The following is a 19,357-nucleotide window of genomic DNA, read 5'->3' as shown; positions in this document are numbered from 1 at the left end:
TGTGTGGAGCCTGGAGAGGGAGCTTCACCCGGCGCTGGAGCTTGGCCAGGTAAGAAGTTGTGTTTTTTTTTTCCTTTGAGAGCTGCTGCGATCCAGGGGGGCCCGGGGGGCAGGATGATGGACACACAGGGGCAGAAATGCTGGACACACAGGGGCAGAATGGTGGACACACAGGGGCAGAAATGCTGGACACAGTGGGGCAGAATGGTGGACACAGTGGGGCAGAATGGTGGACACACAGGGGCAGAATGGTGGACACACAGGGGCAGAATGGTGGACACACAGGGGCAGAATGGTGGACACAGTGGGGCAGAATGCTGGACACACAGGGGCAGAAATGCTGGACACAGTGGGGCAGAAATGCTGGACACAGTGGGGCAGAATGGTGGACACAGGGGCAGAATGGTGGACACACAGGGGCAGAAATGCTGGACACACAGTGGGGCAGAATGCTGGACACAGTGGGGCAGAATGCTGGACACAGTGGGGCAGAAATGCTGGACACAGTGGGGCAGAAATGCTGGACACAGTGGTGCAGAAATGCTGGACACAGTGGGGCAGAAATGCTGGACACAGTGGGACAGAATGGTGGACACACACAGGGGCAGAAATGCTGGACACACAGTGGGGCAGAATGCTGGACACAGTGGGGCAGAATGCTGGACAAACAGGGGCAGAAATGCTGGACACGGGCAGAAATGCTGGACACAGGGGCAGAAATGCTGGACACAGGGGCAGAAATGCTGGACACAGGGGCAGAAATGCTGGACACAGGGGCAGAAATGCTGGACACAGGGGCAGAAATGCTGGACACAGGGGCAGAAATGCTGGACACAGGGGCAGAAATGCTGGACACAGTGGGGCAGAAATGCTGGACACAGTGGGGCAGAAATGCTGGACACAGGGGCAGAAATGCTGGACACAGTGGGACAGAATGGTGGACACACACAGGGGCAGAAATGCTGGACACAGTGGGGCAGAATGCTGGACACACAGGGGCAGAAATGCTGGACACAGGGGCAGAAATGCTGGACACAGGGGCAGAAATGCTGGACACAGGGGCAGAAATGCTGGACACAGGGGCAGAAATGCTGGACACAGGGGCAGAAATGCTGGACACAGGGGCAGAAATGCTGGACACAGGGGCAGAAATGCTGGACACAGGGGCAGAAATGCTGGACACAGGGGCAGAAATGCTGGACACAGGGGCAGAAATGCTGGACACAGGGGCAGAAATGCTGGACACAGTGGGGCAGAATGCTGGACACACAGTGGGGCAGAATGCTGGACACACAGTGGGGCAGAATGCTGGACACACAGTGGGGCAGAATGCTGGACACACAGTGGGGCAGAATGCTGGACACACAGTGGGGCAGAATGCTGGACACACAGTGGGGCAGAATGCTGGACACACAGTGGGGCAGAATGCTGGACACACAGTGGGGCAGAATGCTGGACACAGTGGGGCAGAATGCTGGACACACAGTGGGGCAGAATGCTGGACACAGTGGGGCAGAATGCTGGACACACAGTGGGGCAGAATGCTGGAGACAGGGGCAGAAATGCTGGACACAGTGACAGGGGCAGAATGCTGGACATTGGGGCAGAATGCTAGACACAGTGGGGCAGAAATGCTGGACACAGTGACAGGGGCAGAATGCTGGACACAGTGACAGGTGCAGAATGGTGGACACAGGGGCAGACTGTGAGACCCAGGGGCAGAATGCGAGACACGGGGCAGAATGGAGATACGGGGCATGATTGGAGACACGGGGCAGGATGAAAGACATGGGGGCATGACTGGAGACAGATGGGGCATGACTGGAGACAGATGGGGCAGGATTGGAGACAGATGGGGCAGAATGGAGACACAGGGGGCATGATTGGAGACAAGTGTCAGGATTGCAGACATGGGGGCATGGTTGGAGACATAGGGGGCAGAATGGAGACATGGGGCATGATTGGAGACACTGGGGGCAGAATTGGAGACAGATCGTGCAGGATCATGGGGCAGGATGGATATGATGGAGACAGATGGGGCAGGATGGAGAGATCACATGGGGCGATCATATGGGGCAGGATAAGGAGATCATATGGGGCAGAATGGATACTCATGAGGGCAGGATGGGAGAATATCTGGCTGACGCCAGGAATGAGACACACGGGGCCAGGCTGGGTGATATTAATACCATAGGGGCTAATTTAGGGATATTATTACTGCAGTGATGTATTTATTTTATTTTTTGAGTATACTGTTTTAAATGGGGGGCGGTCCTGTTACTGTATAGAGTGATACTATGTCGCCTTCTTCATGTGGTATAATGTAGAAGTTGTGAAAAATTAAGTAATGTGTTCTGCAAGCGGAGCTCGAGATAACTGTTATTTCCTGCAGAGAGAAGTCCTAGCTGGATGAAATGATGGCGGTCTGTGCTGGATGAAAGATGAAGGACTTCACCTAGAGACGTCACTGGTGAGTCAGTGTGTTACCTATACACTGACACTATACACTGTATACAGAGCTCCTGTGTATAATTTCACTAGTGATCACTATATTATCTGTACACAGACACTGCATACTAAGTACAGATATCCTGTGTATAATGGCACTTATGGTGATAGTATGGTGCTTTTTTAAAAATTACTGATCAGAATTGTAGTATTCAGTCACTATGTGGTGGTAATATGTGGTCTGGACATGGTGTTGTGGTATTTGTTCCTTGTATGTGATATTATTCGATCACTGTGGTGGTAATATGTGGTCTGGTCATGGTGTTGTGGTATTTGTTCCTTGTATGTGATATTATTCGATCACTGTGGTGGTAATATGTCATCTGGTCATGGTGTTGTGGTATTTGTTCCTTCTATGTGATATTATTGGGCATTTTAAAAATTGAAAAATAAATAAAAAATATACCTAAATTGTATTGCATATTTTAACAAATATTTAATAGGTTACAGCAGAGTAGGGCCCGGCCAAAAGTGTCTACCGTGTTATGGTGGCGGCTTAAAAAATCTTTTGGCCAAAACAAAAGCTGCCTGCTATATGTGTGATCTGGTGATGGGAACTGTTAATGTGTGATTGGTGAGAAGTGGAGTTTTTCCAAGAGAGAGCGGTGGGACTGTGGACAGTTCGAGGGGTGGAGCCTGGAGACGGGGCTGGGGTGGAGCCTGGGCGGAGTCTCAAGGGGGCCCCGAAAATTTTGCCAGTATGGGGCCCCGAAATTTCTAGTGGCAGCCCTGGTGGGCGGGGGGGCGGGGATAGATCTGTGCTGAAATAACGCCGATTTTTTTTTTTCTTTCCCGCATTTACAGTGGGGCGGTGCAGTCTCTCAGCCTATCAGCAGTGCACACACACAGCAATGTGCATGTGATGCACACAAGCAAGGGCATGTGTCATTGGCTGAGTATGTCACATGTCCTTGCCCTATAAGAACCAGCCATTTGCCCCGTCGTCACCATTTCCTCACTGCTGCAGCTTAGTGTTAGACGGCACCGTGCTGCTGTGGGTGCTATACAGACTAAGAGTGTTTTTTGGAGCGAATTGTCAGAGAGATAGGTTTAGGGAGTTGGGAGGAGTCGGGACTAGTTGTAATATCAGCCCTTTTCAGGGTAAGTTACAGCAGTTCATAGCACTTTTTGCCAGGCAGGTCGGTGTCAGTACTGTGCAAGTGTTTGTCACAGCATTTGGAGTAATCTAGCTCAGCCAATCTTTTTGGGCTAGTAGCATTGTCTGGTAGTCATCTGAGTAGCCCGCCTGTGAAGCTAGCTACACCACCTGTGTATCTCAATTTTTACTGCATCTAATCCAGTTAATATTTTTGGGCCTAGGAGCAGCGTCTGCACGTCAGCAGAGTAGCCCGCCTGTAAAACAAACTATACCGCCTGTGTATCTCAATTTTTACTGCATCTAATCCAGTTAATAGTTTTGGGCCTAGTACCACAGTTTGGCCACTCAGTTCTGCTCGGTTTTCATCCATCGGTTGTTGTGCCAACAACTACAAATACAGAGTTGCCAATTAGTTAAGCACTAAAATGAGTGGCAAAAGGCCTGCTGCTGGTGGAAAGGGGGAAAAAGGTTGTGTCCGTGGGGTAGGTGGTAAAGCAACAGTAACATCTGCAGAAGAAAGACCATCTTCCAGCCAAAGTAAGATGTCTACTACTTTTTGTGGACAATCTGATATGATCCCTTTCTTAAGACCATCGCTACAAGCATCGCCAAAAATTCCAGATGAGGCACAAAAACAGCAGGTGCTTGAACTGATATCAAGTGCTCGTTCAAGTGGGCTCTCCTCCATGTCAACTTCAACATCACAACTTCTCCAGTCCTCAGAGTTGTCACCCCAATCGCACTTGCTTCCTCACAGCTCCCAAGTCTCCAGCTGCCCGTCTGAGCATGGGGTAACACACATGGTTGAGTCTGTAGAGCTGTTTACGCATACTATAGCCTGGGAATCAGAGGTCTGCTCTAGAGCTTCTGTGAATCCAGACGAGGAAATGATCTGCACTGATGCCCAGAATCTTTGTGAGTCGGATCCAGGCCCAGATGAAGAAGGTTCTGAGCATAATGTAGACCCTCGTTCCCAAACTGTAACTCCTGTTGGTGGAGACAATGAGGAAGATGATGATGAGACTGAGATACCTAATTGGAACGAAAACTTGACTTTTCGGTCGGGGCAGGAAGAGGTTGGCTCTGAGGACGACGGGTGTGAGAACACACAGGATGATGATGACGAGGTTGTAGACCCCACTTACTGTCAACCCCCAGTCCGCCAGTCCATGAGGTCAGCAGAGGAGGTGGAGGAGGATGCTAGTGACGAGTCTGACGACGAGGTAACGGTGCGCCTTCCTGGACAGAGACGGAGTACTGGAAGCACGTCAACAACTGCATCCTCAACCCCAACTGTGCCTCAGACCAGAAGTCGTGGTGGCTCTTCAGGTCGCACGGGCTCTAAGCCTTGCATAGCCTGGGCATTTTGTGACATCGCAAAGGACGACCCAACTCATGTTGCCTGTAAGATTTGTCAACAAAATCTCAGTAGAGGCCAAAAAATCACTAGCTTGAGTAATTCATGTATGAACCGTCACATGGAAATGAGGCATAAGGTGCAGTGGGAAGCTCACTAAGCTACAATGCGGCCTAGTGGGCCGGCTCAACCACCGTCTGCCCCATCAAGTGCATCTGCGTCCTCTTCATCCTCTGTGACTGTGGGGACAGCAGTCGCACATGGTTTTGGATGCAGACCTTCCACCTCTTTACCCGCAACAGCCAGTGTGATTGGCAGGTCGTCATGACATTTGCAAGTGGAAACACCTGCTGGTGTTGAGCGCTCTCTGACATCGACACCACATTTTGATCAAGGCAACATAACATCTCCACCTGCACCTTCCTCACAGACCAGCAGTTTGCCGGGGACACCCTACTCAACTCCGTCTAAGCAGCCAGCCCTCAGTTCCTCAGATGTGGATAAGTAAAAGACCATTTCCTCCTAGCCATGACAAAGCTAACAGGTTGAATTTCTCCATCGGCAAGCTGTTGGCTACAGAAATGCTGCCTTTCCGCCTGGTGGACACAGAGCATTTTCGAGACCTTATGTCCGTCGCAGTGCCCCAGTAAAAGATGCCTAGTCGCTACTACTTCTCAAAGAAAGCTGTGCCTGCGCTACACCAGCATGTCGCACACAACATCACCGCTTCCTGGAGACACTCTGTGTGTGACAGGGTGCATTTCACCACAGACACTTGGACGAGTAGACATGGACAGGGGCGTTACATGTCGGTGACTGGGCACTGGGTAACTACGGTGACATCAGGAGAAAGGGCTGCTGCCCAAGTCTTGCCGTTCCCACGAGTTGCTCGTCGATCCTCTGTATCTAGAAGTTCCTCCACTGCTTCTGCCTCCTCAACCTCCTCTCGGTCCTCCACCTGCACCCAAAGCCTGTCTGGTAATGCCACCCGCGTTGTAACTGCGCAAAAGGAATCCTGCACACCTCCTCACTATGCTGTCACCAGGGCTCAACGGCATCAGGCAGTGTTTATATTGAAATGTCTGAGAAATGTGAGTCACACAGCTGAGGAGTTGTGGTCAGCTCTGGAGACCGAGTTCCATCAATGGTTGTCTCCACTCAACCTGCAGCCAGGGAAGGCTGTGTGCGACAATGCTGCAAACCTGGGTGCGGCCCTTCGCCGGGGCAATGTCACACACGTGCCTTGTATGGCTCACGTTTTGAACCTGGTTGTCCAGCAATTTTTATCCCACTATCCCGGACTAGATGGGCTTCTGCAGAGGGCACGGTCGCTGTGTGCTCACTTCCGCCGTTCGCATCGACTCGACGACTTGCATCTCTACAGAAGTCGTTGGGCGTGCCAGTTCACCGGCTGAAATGCGATGTGCCCACACGGTGGAATTCAACTCTGCACATGTTGCAGCGACTGTGGCAGCACCGATGAGCCCTGGTGCAATAGGTTATGACGTATAGCCTGTGCCAACGAGATCAAGAGGTGGGGCAAATCACGCTGCAGGAGTGTTCTCAGATCAGGGAGCTATGCACCCTTCTGCACAGTATTGAAATAGCAACGAAGATGTTTAGTGCTGACGATGCCATTATCAGCATGACCATTCCGGTGATTTACATGCTGGAGCACACCTTACAGAGTGTTCGGAGTCAGGTGGTGGAACAAGAGGAGGAGGAGGAGGAGGAACAGGAGTCGTCGAATGAGGAAGGGATCATATCTCCAAGTTCAAGAAGGTTGGCAGCACCAAGGCGGCTGGCATTGGAGGCTGGGGGAGAGGGATTACCGAGGGCGCATGGCAGCAGCCAAACTGTTGAGGAAGGTGCAGGAGGCGAGGAAGAAGTGGAGGACGAACTGGCGCTGGGCATGGAAGAATCATCAGATGAGGGAGACCTTGATCAAATTTCTTTTGTGCGAGGTTGGGGGGAGAGGGCAGACGAAGGAAGCATGATTCTCACCTCGCCACCACCAAGACAACAAGGACTTGGTCCTCCTGGATGCGCAAGACACATGAGTGCCTTCTTGCTGCACTACCTGCAACATGACCCTCGGATTGTCAAAATCCGAAGTTATGCCGACTACTGGGTTGCCACACTCAGATCCCCGATACAAAAGCAAATTTGGTGAAATAATTCCTGCCATAGAAAGGGATTCACGCATGCAGGAGTATCAGCAGAGACTGTTACAGAATCTAACATCTGCTTTTCCACAAAACACCAGTGGTGCATGTAGGGAATCTCTGAGTTCTAACTTGCCAACCGTGGGACTATCGAGTCATCACTCAAACCGTAACAGTAACATCGTATCTGGTGGTAACAGCAATTTTTTCCAATCGTTTCAAGATTTTTTTAGACCATCCTTTGCAAGGCCACGGGAGACAAGAAGTTTGACGCACAGCCAACGCCTAGAGAGGATGGTACAAGAGTATCTCCAAGTTAACATTGATGCCATGACTGTGGAACTGGACTCTTGCTCATTTTGGGCTTCCAATCTTGAAAAATGGCCTGAGCTCGCCACTCACGCCTTGGAGATCTTGTCGTGCCCCACAGCCAGCGTTCTCTCTGAACGTGTGTTCAGCGCTGATGGTGGTGTGCTGACAGATAAGCGCACGCGGCTGTCCAGTGATAATGTAGACAGACTAACGTTCATCAAGATGAACAAATTCTGGATCCACAAGGACTTTTCTACCCCTGTGTCATCTTGGGGAGACTAAAAGCTTGATGATTTTTGAAAATCACCTCACCAACTGTTTTAAAAAAAACTCTGGCAAAATTGATGCCACTTAAGTGGTGTCTGTCGCCGATTTTTTTGGAAAAAATGGAGACTCTTATTAAGTCCCCATGCTGAGTTTTACATGACGTTGCCATCGTCAATTCCAGGTGGGTGGGGTCGTCTGCAGAGTTGTTTACTCATACTATGGCCTGGGATTCAGAGGTCTGTTCCAAAGATTCAGTGTCTGCTAGTCAGCAGAGTAGCCCAGCCACCCACCGCCTGTTTACCCAAGTACTATTTTTAACGGCATCTGGCCCAGGAAATCCTTTTGGGCCTAGTAGCAATTTCTGCTACTCAGCAGGGTACCCCACCCATGAAGCAAGCTACACCACCTTCTTTCTTTCTCAATCTAACCCCTCGGCTCTGGGGTGTCCACTCTCCCTCCAGCTCTCTCCTTCTCACAGGTGGACTACCGCGTGTTTTCACACTGTGGCGAATCTTTTGGGCCCAGGCATAAGAAGTCGTCGAGGTAATGGATAATATGTGCCGCCTTACAAACGTCCATGACAACACATTCGAGGAAGCAACTAAACGCCTCAAATAGTGAGCAGGATATGGAGCACCCCATGGGCAAACAGCGATCTATGTAGTATGCTCCTTCAAAGAAGCAGCCCAATGGGAGGACACTATTCGGAGGCACAGGTAGTAACCGGAACGCCCCCTCAATGTCTGTTTTGGCCATTAGGGTGCCCCTTACCAACTTCTTGACCCGCCTGAATGCCTCGTCAAAGGAGATACAGTACATAGTACTGTACTTGGTTCCGCGTCGATGTTGTCGTTAACTAACCTGCCCCTTGGATATGACAAATGGTGGATTAGTCTGAATGTATTGGGTTCATTTTTTGGCACAACTCCCAACGGGGGTACCACTGCGTCTTCTAAGGAAAGTGTTCTGAATGGACCCGCCGCCATTCTACCTAAAGATATTTCTTTATTTTTTTTGTCAAGACGTCTGGGTGTTGGTAGAGTGAGTTTACATTTTTACTCCAGCCTTTCTTGATTTTAGAAGGGCATGACATGCCTATATCTGTGTCTCCTCCTCCTTTTACTCCTCCACCGCTTTTCTTTTCGCATGACTATATGTAGTTGTGACTTTTCCATGTGTTTGTTGTGTCTTCTGAGCAGTTTGTCAGCTTTTGGACACCTTTTGAGGTGTTTTCTATGTGTTTTCCATCTGTTTGTGTTTGCCTGCCATTGGTTTCAATGGGGTTCTTTGTTCGTCGAATATTTCGTCGAACACGTCCCTGTTCGGCGAAGCGAGCCGAACCCGAACACTAAGGAGGTGGCTCAACACTACCCTTTACTTTATCTATGTTGGTTTAGCGGCACTTAAATATGGTAACTCTACCCAAACATTAATGTACTAATTAATGCACATTAATGTAAACTCCACTTTATTGACCAGTGCCAGACAGCATCATGGGATGCATTAAAGGCAACCTGACAGGTTATGCTTGCTGCCTATCCTTGGGCAGCATACTGGCTGTACGATCACAGCTATATACATGTTTTACTCTAGAACACTGTGGCGTTTCTGAGAAACACATACTTTTAATAGCTGCCGGTGACCGAACCATGTGGGCGACTAATCATACAGGCGGATCCCGGGAGGCTTCTCCAAGCCCGCTGACAAGTCTCTGCCTATATGTGTACATGGGCAGAAACTTGTCAGTCATGGTCAGTGGGCGGGGACAAGCTGATGGGAACCCTCTTGTATTACCAGTGCACAGTGCGGCTCGGTCCCTGGCAGATTTTAAAAGTATTTTCTTCTCTAAAACACCACAGCATATCAGAGTAAAACAAGCATGGCAGTGTTAGTCTAGTCAGGGGCCGATACATGCTGCCCAAGGTTTGGGCAGCATGTATCACCTGTTCAGGTTCCCTTCAAAAGAGGAACACATGCTCATGACAAGAACATAGTTTGCACCTATAGAAGCCCGTAGAGCGGTATATCAGATATATGAATGATAGTACAGAGGTCTTTCTTATTATCATTTTACAACTAGGCTAGCACCGTTGTTAAGAAGGCATCATCCACACTTAGAGGAAAGAAGGTTTCATCATTATCATCACAGACGACAATTATGGACTGTAAACGTAGGGAGATTATGGAATTCTCTGCCACATGATGTTTTAATTCACTTAAAATGTTCAAAGAGTACCTGTATGCCTTTGATAGATATAATATGACAGGTTATGAATACTAGACTATGTGATGGGACGTTTGAGCCAGGTAACTAGTCTGATTGCTGTATATGGACTCAGGAAGGCTTTTCTTCCCCTCATAAGTGGAACCTACACCTATGAGGAGATTGGGGGTACTCAACCTGCCTGGTGAGTGCATTTCATTTATTAACTTTCAGTTTATGGGTTTTTACATGGGATGGAGAATGCAACTAAACCAGTTATTCCGCCATTGTTTTTTTTTCATATTTAAAACCATTTTACCACATGTTAAATTAGAACACAATTTATAACCTATTACTACTATTACTATTGTTGATATATTATAACTAATGAAAAAAATATTCTCACAATGCCATGAACCTGAATGATTGCGGCATAAAAAGAGAAAGACAAACAAGACGTTTACTGGAACATTTAGAGAGGTAACATACTAAATGGTTCTTTGAGAATGTCTGAAGGGGATCGCTTGATAAAATATTCCAGGACACACAGCAGCAACTGGAAGGAGATTACCAGGTCATCATCCATCTGTAAAACCTTTCCTAAATGAGTGAAAAAAAAAACACAATAAAAATAAAACAAATTGATAACTGTTAGTTCCAGTAAACAGGGTCATATACAGTGGGGCAAAAAAGTATTTAGTCAGTCAGCAATAGTGCAAGTTCCACCACTTAAAAAGATGAGAGGCGTCTGTAATTTACATCATAGGTAGACCTCAACTATGGGAGACAAAGTGAGAAAAAAAAATCCAGAAAATCACATTGTCTGTTTTTTTAACAATTTATTTGCATATTATGGTGGAAAATAAGTATTTGGTCAGAAACAAACAATCAAGATTTCTGGCTCTCACAGACCTGTAACTTCTTCTTTAAGAGTCTCCTCTTTCCTCCACTCATTACCTGTAGTAATGGCACCTGTTTAAACTTGTTATCAGTATAAAGAGACACCTGTGCACACCCTCAAACAGTCTGACTCCAAACTCCACTATGGTGAAGACCAAAGAGCTGTCAAAGGACACCAGAAACAAAATTGTAGCCCTGCACCAGCCTGGGAAGACTGAATCTGCAATAGCCAACCAGCTTGGAGTGAAGAAATCAACAGTGGGAGCAATAATTAGAAAATGGAAGACATACAAGACCACTGATAATCTCCCTCGATCTGGGGCTCCACGAAAAATCCCACCCCGTGGGGTCAGAATGATCACAAGAACGGTGAGCAAAAATCCCAGAACCACGCGGGGGGACCTAGTGAATGAACTGCAGAGAGCTGGGACCAATGTAACAAGGCCTACCATAAGTAACACACTGCGCCACCATGGACTCAGATCCTGCAGTGCCAGACGTGTCCCACTGCTTAAGCCAGTACATGTCCGGGCCCATCTGAAGTTTGCTAGAGAGCATTTGGATGATCCAGAGGAGTTTTGGGAGAATGTCCTATGGTCTGATGAAACCAAACTGGAACTGTTTGGTAGAAACACAACTTGTCGTGTTTGGAGGAAAAAGAATACTGAGTTGCATCCATCAAACACCATACCTACTGTAAAGCATGGTGGTGGAAACATCATGCTTTGGGGCTGTTTCTCTGCAAAGGGGCCAGGACGACTGATCCGGGTACATGAAAGAATGAATGGGGCCATGTATCGTGAGATTTTGAGTGCAAACCTCCTTCCATCAGCAAGGGCATTGAAGATGAAACGTGGCTGGGTCTTTCAACATGACAATGATCCAAAGCACACCGCCAGGGCAACGAAGGAGTGGCTTCGTAAGAAGCATTTCAAGTTCCTGGACTGGCCTAGCCAGTCTCCAGATCTCAACCCTATAGAAAACCTTTGGAGGGAGTTGAAAGTCTGTGTTGCCAAGTGAAAAGCCAAAAACATCACTGCTCTAGAGGAGATCTGCATGGAGGAATGGGCCAACATACCAACAACAGTGTGTGGCAACCTTGTGAAGACTTACAGAAAACGTTTGATCTCTGTCATTGCCAACAAAGGATATATTACAAAGTATTGAGATGAAATTTTGTTTCTGACCAAATACTTATTTTCCACCATAATATGCAAATAAAATGTTAAAAAAACCAGACAATGTGATTTTCTGAATTTTTTTTTCTCAGTTTGTCTCCTATAGTTGAGGTCTACCTATGATGTAAATTACAGACGCCTCTCATCTTTTTAAATGGTGGAACTTGCACTATTGCTGACTGACTAAATACTTTTTTGCCCCACTGTATCTTAACACAACACGTTGCAAGATTTAAGGTACCGTCACATTAAGCGACGCTGCAGCGATCCAGACAACGATCCCGATCGCTGCAGCGTCACACAGACAGCTCTCCAGCGACCAAAGATGCCGGTCCCCTGGTAACCAGGGTAAACATCGGGTTACTAAGCGCAGGGCCGCACTTAGTAACCCGATGTTTACCATGGTTACCAGCGTAAACATAAAAAAAATAAAAAAAACACTACATACTTACATTCCAGTGGCTGTCCCCCGGCGCTGTGCTTCTCTGCACTGACTGTGAGCGCCAGCCGGAAAGCACAGCGGCGACGTCACCGCTGTGCTCTGCTTTCCGGCTGGCCGGCGCTCACAGTGCAGAAAAGCACAGCGCCGGAGGACAGACAGCGGAAGGTAAGTATGTAGTGTTTGGTTTTTTTTACGTTTACGCTGGTAACCAGGGTAAACATCGGGTTACTAAGCGCGGCCCTGCGCTTAGTAACCCGATGTTTACCCTGGTTACTAGTGAAGACATCGCTGAATCGGCGTCACACACGCCGATTCAGCGATGTCTGCAGGAGGTCCAGCGACGAAATAAAGTTCTGGACTTTCTGCTCCGACCAACGATTGCACAGCAGGATCCAGATTGCTGCTGCGTGTCAAACTGAACTATATCGCTAGGCAGGAGGCTGCAACGTCACGGATCGCTAGCGATATCATTCAGTGTGACGGTACCTTTAAAGGCAATTAATCTGATGGACTTTTCTACACAAATCTTAATGACGCTCTCATCAACTGTTTACATAATTTTATACAAATATATATATTACGACAAAGATCATTCTTACACGAAATTCCTTCAACTGTGCAAACTACGATAGTGCTGACGAAACCGCAGGCGGGCTGAATAAGAGGCTGGCTGCACAATTGCAGACAGGTATATTTTTCTTCAAAATGCTCCCATGTTTGCAAGAAAATATAATTTGACAAGCCATTTGGGGACCACAGAGAGAAGACTAGATTGGTGCCGACCCCACCAAGCTTTTCGCCACATCACTCTCGGATCCATGTGTGTACTTCAAAAGAGACGACCTGTTGTATAACACATCTGCTTTGAAACTTCCATCACAGATTCAATCTTATTTGATGGGGAGAACAGCACAATATGCATCACCATTATTCCAATCTAAACTATAGACACAAAGAGAACCCAACTCTACTAAAATTCAATAAGGTGTGTAAGAAGCCACCAATTTAAAGTGCAACAGATCCAACAGCACATTATGGTTTCTGTTTATTACAAAAACTTCAAGACAGAAATAAAACAGAGCATTGCACAGTACTATAGGCCGGGTTCACATTAGCGTTTGTGTACGCAGCATAGGGCTGCGTACTTCTTACCTTCAGATCCGAATACATCCGCATCCCTCCTGCATACCCATCTTTAACATTGTGTACGCAGGGAAACACGTGGTCATGCATTGTATGCGGATGCGTCCCCGTGCAGAGTTTTGATGTGCCCGCTGAACGCAACATGTGGAGGACCCGGAAGACCCCGCGGCCATTTTGGCGCTAGGGGTCTCCATAGAGACCATCAGGCCAATGAGATCACATCGCGTTGTTCTGATGGAAGCGCGCAGGGAGCCCACTCCCTGTGCAATGTTTCTTTACGCTGCTGCCACTACTGACAGCGGCATCAGAGGGGGTTAAATGCCCACGATCAGTCACATACAGCTGACACCTGCACCCGATCGCCATGGCACTCAGTGATAAGTGCGCTGTTCTAATATTGCAGCTTGCGGGAAAGCAATTTCCAGAGCAGTACTAGTACAGCGCATGTCAGGAAGGGGTTAAGCTTATAATTTACCAGAGTCAAGAATTTTTTACTTTCTTCTCCCCCACTCCAACCTGTTTTTACCTTCTTGACTAGGTCATTTTTTTCAATTCTGAACAGTGGAAGTATCGGTAGACATTGCACCGACCTCACTAAAACGGTGATTCTCCAGAATATGAATATAAATTGCTTTTAAGTTAATTGGGGTTGTTTTATGTAAAGGAAAACTGTCACCAGGTTTCACTGATATGAGATATGACCACCACCTTTCAGGGCTGATATATAGCATTCTATAATCTAATATATAAAGCTGAATGTGTGTATGTATGTATGTATGTATGTATGTATGTGTGTGTGTATGTCCGGGATTGGCATCTGCATCATCGCAGACCCAGGCACAAAATATTGCAGTGTTACATGTCTGGACCCAGAGAGCGTCATAGGCTATGTTGTGAGGCGAAATTTTAACCCCGCGTCTTCCTATTCACCAAACAATTTTGACCCTATCTACATAATAGGGAAAAAGTGAAAGGAAAAGTGTTGGAGGCAAATTGACAGCTGCCAGATGTTAACAAGGGGGACTTATAGAGTGAGAGTGATGGTGCCAAAGAGTATATACCGTACAGTTGCTAAAGTGGGGCCCCGACATGGGACACTCACCACACACGGTGATATGAACACACACACACAAAATGCGCCACATGCTACTACGTGCTTGAACACATACCACCCTCAGCACACATTTCACCACACATACACCAACATCGCCACATAAAAGTCGAAACAGAGAAGTCACCGCTCAAAGCTCGCCACATGAAAACGAGGCTCACGCAAAACTCGCCACACGTGCAAAACTCACCTCATGGAAAACTCGCCACACGCAAAACTTGCACACGCGGAAAAATTGCCACATGCACAAAAGTTGCAACACATGCAAAAGTTGCCTCACACAAAACTTGCACATACTCGAAACGCACCACACATAAAACTCGCCATGCGCAAAACTTGCTGCACACAACTTGCTACACTAACCTGTCACATGCAACTCGACACAAAAAGTTGCTACACGCATGTCGCCACACAACTCATCTCACAAAAGTCACTACATGCATGTCACCACATGCAACTCAACACACACAACTTGACACATGAAACTCGCCCTAAAAACACACAAAAGTCTGGTATTACCCTTCAAAAATAAAAATCTGATTAATAAGCAAACTACAAGAGCAACAAATGTACCATATAGGAAAAATGGTAGTAGCCACATTAGTAGAAGTAGACAATGAACCCGACGTTTCGACCCTCCCGGGTCTTATTCATGGGGTTACTGGAAAGGCAAAGAAACCGTATAAATAACAGTGTCATACAAAGAAAATGGCATAACTGCACACATAAAATATATATACAAAAATAACCAAAGGGAAAAAGAGGGGGAGAGAAAAGGGATATGTACACAGCAAAATCACAAAATAAAACGGTCATATAAAAAGGAACGGCGAAACCACAATGCCATATGGAAAGAAGATCATGGTTTAAGACCATACAAGGTTTACCTCAAGTCTACTTCTCATTAGGTGAGTCTTCCGGCCTTATAACTATTTTTATATATATTTTTTTTATATTTTTTATTATATTTTTTTTATATACCGTATATTTTTTTCACCATTCTATTCTTTTCAATTTCTTTTCATTTTTTTCATTTTTTACATATTTTAATTTTTCCAGCTCTTTCTTTATATTTGGTTGCTATTTTATTATTATTTTATTATGATTGATCTCTTTTCTTTATTTTTCATTATTTTCTACATTTTACTCCTCTCATCCTTTCTTTTTTATCTTTCTCATTTCCCTTTTTCATTTTTTTCATTTTTACATTTTGATATAGCGCTTTCCAACCGTGTTGGATTATCCTTGACTCATTCCTCCTGCTGTCTTACCATTTCTCCAGCAGTTCCTATACTCCCACAGTCCTCTGACATCTATTCCCATACACCCTCCATTTGTATTTAACAGGAGCCTTACTACATTTCCCACTTGGCTGGCACCTACTGGCCGCACCTGTGAGGGTTAACATCCTCCCTCCTGTGTCCCATTCAGCGCTACTAACAGCGCTGGTTTACTCCCCCTCTTGGGCAGGATCTTGCCCACACTAGCGTTAGGAGCCGTTTGCGCATGCGCGGATGTGTACCGCGTCACTTCCGGTCCGGGACTTCCGGTCCGGCGCTATTTTAGGGCGATATTTCCTCCCACTCTCACTCTTCAAGCCTCCCTCCAGGACAGTGCAGCAAGGCACGGCATGCGCCGCTGACCTCACACAGGACCCCCTACAGGTACAGTTGCGGCGATACTTTCCCCCTTCTCTGCCGGCCTTTTCCTTATAAGTGATCTCGGGGCACTCACTCTCCTTTACCTGAACCTACAGGCCCATTGGACATTTTACGGCCCCTCCTGTACTAAGTTTTTTCCTACCTGGGACAGCAGCCCCTACTGGTTTCACCGACAGGTATACATATCTTGTTTACTTATATACTGGCACAGGCTTTCTCATCATATTGGACTTAGTGGGCAGACTAACCCTTTATGGCACCACACCATCTCAGCACCATATACGGTACCTAGGCCCTTCTATATCCTGTTCGCATCCACTCATGTGGACACCGTATCATTCACCATTCCATATCATTATGCCGGTTATGACCCTATATCACCAGTTCTGTCTCACAAACTATACCATCAAGAACACACGTGTCTGGTATTTATTTTCTATCTAGGGAGTTTTAGTCGTACACTTTGTTTCAGTGTGTATTTTAACATTGTAATCTTGTCACTGCGACAAGTTATGCCCTATACAAAAGGGATCGCTTGCTCTTCCCACACTACTGCCACCTATATGCATTTATATCAAAGGACTTGAGGTAAACCTTGTATGGTCTTAAACCATGATCTTTCCATATGGCATTGTGGTTTCGCCGTTCCTTTTTATATGACCGTTTTATTTTGTGATTTTGCTGTGTACATATCCCTTTTCTCTCCCCCTCTTTTTCCCTTTGGTTGGTTATTTTTGTATATATATTTTATGTGTGCAGTTATGCCGTTTTCTTTGTATGACACTGTTATTTATACGGTTTCTTTGCCTTTCCAGTAACCCCATGAATAAGACCCGGGAGGGTTGAAACGTCGGGTTCATTGTCTACTTCTACTAATGTGGCTACTACCATTTTTTGTATTGTTTTTTTGAATAAAATTGGCATATACCTTTTTCAGCACTATACCAGTATTGAGAGTGCGGTAATTTTCTCTGCTTGATTGGACCACATGGTCAGTTTACCAGCACCTCATTTGTCCCTGACCTGAGTGCACACCATTTTTCTTATCCATATAGGAAATACGTCAGCTGTCAGTCACATGACCTGTCTATTATGTGTGTGTAAGCTAATATTTACTGCCAGTGGGAGGGCTTCCTGTTGGCTGGGGTTTATTAGGCTGCCAATAGCAACCATCACAGCTCAGCTTCTATTTTGCTACAGTGAAGTAATCTGAGCTCTGATTGGTTAATATAGGCAACAAAGGACATTCTCAGTATAACAAAGCTTGTGTGAGGTAATAACATGTCAGTTAGGGTGTTGGTAGATAGGCTTTTGTCAGTCACATTACCTCTATGTGAGAGGATATAGAAACTGCCAGTTACAGACTATTTTTACCACAATAATGCCTCAGAAAAAAAGGAATTCCATGTCACGAATGTCAGCTGGTGCGAAAAGAAAAGCTGCATTAGGGGCCAATGAAAAATTTGAAGACCGAGAAACAAGGCTGACATATGAGAACAGCAGCTGCTTCCTCAAGAGCCAATGAACTTTCTGAGCAGAGGGAAGTGAGGCTTGCAGACATGAAAACAAGAGCTGCTTCCTCAAGATCCAATGAACTTTCTGAGGAGAGGGAAGAGAGGCTTGCAGATAAGAGAAGAGCTGCTTCCTCAAGGGCCAAATGAGTCATTTGCTTCTATTAGCTTAGTTTTTGCCTTTTAATAATTACATTTCTATCTATTTGTTTTGTGGTTTTTGTGTGCAAAATAAATTTTTGTTAACACATTCTATTTTGCTAACAGCAGTTATTAACCTGGGCGAAGCCGGGTAGTACAGTAAGTCCTGTATATAAGTCCCCAACCCAACCTGCAAGACAAGAAAAAGACCTTTTATTATACACACCTTTTGGTGTGTGTTTATTTATTTGTACTACTGGGTTAGTAATAGGGGTGTCTGACTGACACCTCTCCATTACTACTCCAAAACCAATTACCGCCACCCCAATTGCCACAACACCAGGGCTAAGCACCGGAATTTCAGTCTGATATTTCTAGGTTGGGAAAGGCCCAATAACTTTGGGCATTCCAGCCTATTAATATCAGCACGAAGATGTGTGTGTGTGTGTGTGTGTGTGTGTGTGTGTGTGTGTGTGTGTGTGTGTGTGTGTGTGTGTGTGTGTTTCAAAATAAAACAATAAAAAAAAAAAAATCAAATATACACGTTTGGTATCACAGCATTCAGAATCACCCCATCAATAAAAAAAAAGGATTAACCTGGTTGCTAAACGGCGTAGCGAGAAAAAAATTTGAACCGCCGAATTACTATTTTTGGTCACCGCGACATTGCATTAAAATGTAATAACGGGCGATCAAAAGAACGTATTTGCACCAAAATGGTATCATTAAAAACGTCAGCTCGGCGCCAAAAAATAAGTCCTCGCCCAACCCCAGATCAAGAAAAATGGAGACAGTACAGGTATTAGAAAATTGCGCAATTTTTAATTTATTTTTTTTAAGGAAAGTTTGGAATTTCTTTTTACCACTTAGATAAAAAAATAACCTAGACATGTTTGGTGTCTATGAACTCGTACTGACCTGGAGAATCATAATGGCAGGTCAGTTTTAGCATTTAGTGAACCTAGCAAAAAAGTCAAACAAAAAACAAGTGTGGGATTGCATTTTATTTGCAATTTCACCGCACTTGGAATATGTTTCCCGTTTTCTAGTACATGACAAGTTAAAACCAATGGTGTTGTTCAAAAGTGCAACTTGTCGTCCCACAAAAAAATAAGCCCTCACATGGTCATATTGAAGGAAAAATAAAGTTATGGCTCTGGAAAGGAGGGGAGCGAAAAACGAACAACACAAAACCGAAAAAAAGGCTGTGGTCATGAACGGGTTAACCCATTAACCCCTTTACCCCCAAGGGTGGTTTGCACGTTAATGACCGGGCCAATTTTTACAATTCTGACCACTGTCCCTTTATGAGGTTATAACTCTGGACCGCTTCAACGGATCCCGGTGATTCTGACTCTG

The 19,357-nt window shown here is 46.0% G+C and overlaps 1 protein-coding gene across 1 annotated transcript in view; it reads right to left on the bottom strand.

Moving 5' to 3' along the window:
• The window catches only part of RB1 (RB transcriptional corepressor 1), a 398,991-nt gene that overhangs the window by 296,650 nt on the left and 82,984 nt on the right, over positions 1 to 19,357 (bottom strand). The window contains exon 7 of the mRNA XM_069758297.1: positions 10,401 to 10,511. Coding sequence (XP_069614398.1) covers positions 10,401 to 10,511 — 111 coding nt within the window. The remainder of the gene's footprint in view (positions 1 to 10,400; positions 10,512 to 19,357) is intronic.

Source organism: Ranitomeya imitator, chromosome 3, assembly GCF_032444005.1.
Source record: "Ranitomeya imitator isolate aRanImi1 chromosome 3, aRanImi1.pri, whole genome shotgun sequence".
NCBI lineage: Eukaryota > Metazoa > Chordata > Amphibia > Anura > Dendrobatidae > Ranitomeya > Ranitomeya imitator.
This window is presented reverse-complemented; position numbering and strand designations above follow the sequence as displayed.